General features: G+C 62.3%; 1 protein-coding gene across 1 annotated transcript in view; it reads right to left on the bottom strand.

Annotated features, from left to right (window-relative positions):
• RHOU (ras homolog family member U) overlaps nucleotides 1-1,983 on the bottom strand; it is a 57,073-nt gene that overhangs the window by 13,818 nt on the left and 41,272 nt on the right. Inside the window, exon 3 of the mRNA XM_019526726.1 lies at nucleotides 1,839-1,978. Coding sequence (XP_019382271.1) covers nucleotides 1,839-1,978 — 140 coding nt within the window. The remainder of the gene's footprint in view (nucleotides 1-1,838; nucleotides 1,979-1,983) is intronic.

Here is a 1,983-nt window from a genome sequence, read left to right as displayed (position 1 = left end):
TTTTTTTTTTGGGGGGGGGGGGGACGAAGATGTTGTTGTGTTCCCAGTCAACAGAAAGTGAAAGCTCAGACCTCACATTTTTCTGATTTGGGTTCAAGTCTGGAGTGAGAAAACCACTGCTCTAGGGGATAACAACTTAGGGCTGGGGGGCTATGGCTGGCAGTGGTGTTTGCCCTCTCTGCCCACTGCAGTTCTCCTCCCTGCCTGGGCGGGGGAAGTGGGGGAGCTCCCTCTCCCTTCAGCCTCCCTTCCAGCATCCATTTGCTGCCCTTGTGCGACACAGGAGACTGGCTAGGTGGACCTATGGTTGGACCTGGTCCATGGCAGTTCTTATCCACATTCTTTTGCCCACCTAAGGGCTGGAGCTACGGCTGACAGTGGTGTTTGCCCTCCCTGCCCCACTGCTGCTCTAGGTGCTAACAACCTGGGCTAGGACTGGAGCTGCACTGGCCCTCTCTACCTGCCTCTGCCCCATGGCAGCTCTCCTCAGTGCCTCTGGGGGAAGGAGGCTGGGGAGACCCCCCTCTGCCCCATGTCTAGCTGGGGGCAACTGGAGCAGGAAACCCATGCAGCTTCCTGGAAGGGTGGGGGGCAGAGGAGTTAGGACTAGGGCTACAGCTCACAGCAGTGTTGGCCCTCTCTCCCTGCCTCTACCCCAGACATTGCAGCTCTCTTCCCTGCCTTGCAGGGTGGGCAGTCCACTCCTTACGGCATTTCATGTCTACCTGGGGGCCGCTGGGGTGGGAAACCCATGCAACTTCCTGAGGGCGGGGAGCGGGCTAGGACTGGGGCTGCCGTGGCAGCAGTGGTTGCCCTCTCTCCCTAGGCCCCTACCCCATGGCAGTTCTCCTGCCTGCCTCTGGGGGAGGGGGAGAGAGATCCCCCTTCTTTCACCCACCTAAGGACTGGAGCTACAGCTGGCAGCCACATCTGCCCTCTCTACCTAGCTCTACCCCATGGCAGCTCTCCTCCCTGCCTGGGGGTGGGAGGGCAGATCCCCCTTCTTCCAGCTGCCTAAGGGCTTTCATGTCTAGTTGGGGGCTGCTGGGGCAGCAAACCCATGCAGCTTCCTGGGGAGGGGAGTGGGCTAGGACTGGGGTTATAGTGTTAGCAGTGGCTGCCCTCTCTTCTTGCCCCTACCAAACAGCAGCTCCCCTCCCTGCCTCTGGGGCAGAGGGCAGATCCTCCTTCATCCACACCTAGGAGTTGGAGCTACAGCTGGCAGCAGTGGTTGCCCTCTCCACCGGACTCTAACCCGTGGCAGCTCTCTGCCCTGCCTCTTCTCCAGATCCCCGTTCTTCCACCTACCGGAGGGCATTTCATGTCTAGCCTGGGGTGCTGGGGTGAGAGATCCATGCAGGGTGAGAGACCTATGCAGCTCCCAGGGGAAGAGGAATGGGCTGGGACCAGTGCTACAGCTGACAGCAGCGTCCACCCTCTCTCCCTGCCCTACCCCACGGCAGCTGTCCACCCTGCCTATGGTGGGGGGCAGATCCTCCTTCATCCACCCACCCAAGGGCTGGTGCTAGCTGGCAGCAGAGGTTGCCGTCTCTACGTAGCTATACCCCAGGGCAGCTCTCCTCCCTGCCTCTCTTTCCCACATCCCCCTTCTTCCACCCACTAAGGGCATTTCATGCCCAGCTGGGAGCTGCTGGGGCAGCAAACCCATGCAGCTTCCTGGAGGAGAGGAGAGGAGCAGGCTAGGAGCGCAGCTACAACTCGCAGCAGCGCTTGCCCTCTCTCCCTGCCCCTACCCCGGGGCAGCTCCCCGCCCCAGACCCCCGCTCATCCCGCCTTAGGACACGTGGGGGCCAGCCGGGGGGAGGCGCTGCCCTTACCGGAGAAGTTGTCGAAGGCGGTGGGCACGTACTCCGTGGGGTAGCCGTTCGTGGTGTAGCTCACCACCAGGCTGGTCTTGCCCACGGCGCCGTCCCCCACCAGCACGCACTTGATGCAGCGCCGCGGCTCGGCCCCGGCCCCGGC

Source organism: Gavialis gangeticus, unplaced genomic scaffold, assembly GCF_001723915.1.
Source record: "Gavialis gangeticus isolate Ggan-Ray unplaced genomic scaffold, GavGan_comp1, whole genome shotgun sequence".
Classification (NCBI taxonomy): domain Eukaryota; kingdom Metazoa; phylum Chordata; order Crocodylia; family Gavialidae; genus Gavialis; species Gavialis gangeticus.
This window is presented reverse-complemented; position numbering and strand designations above follow the sequence as displayed.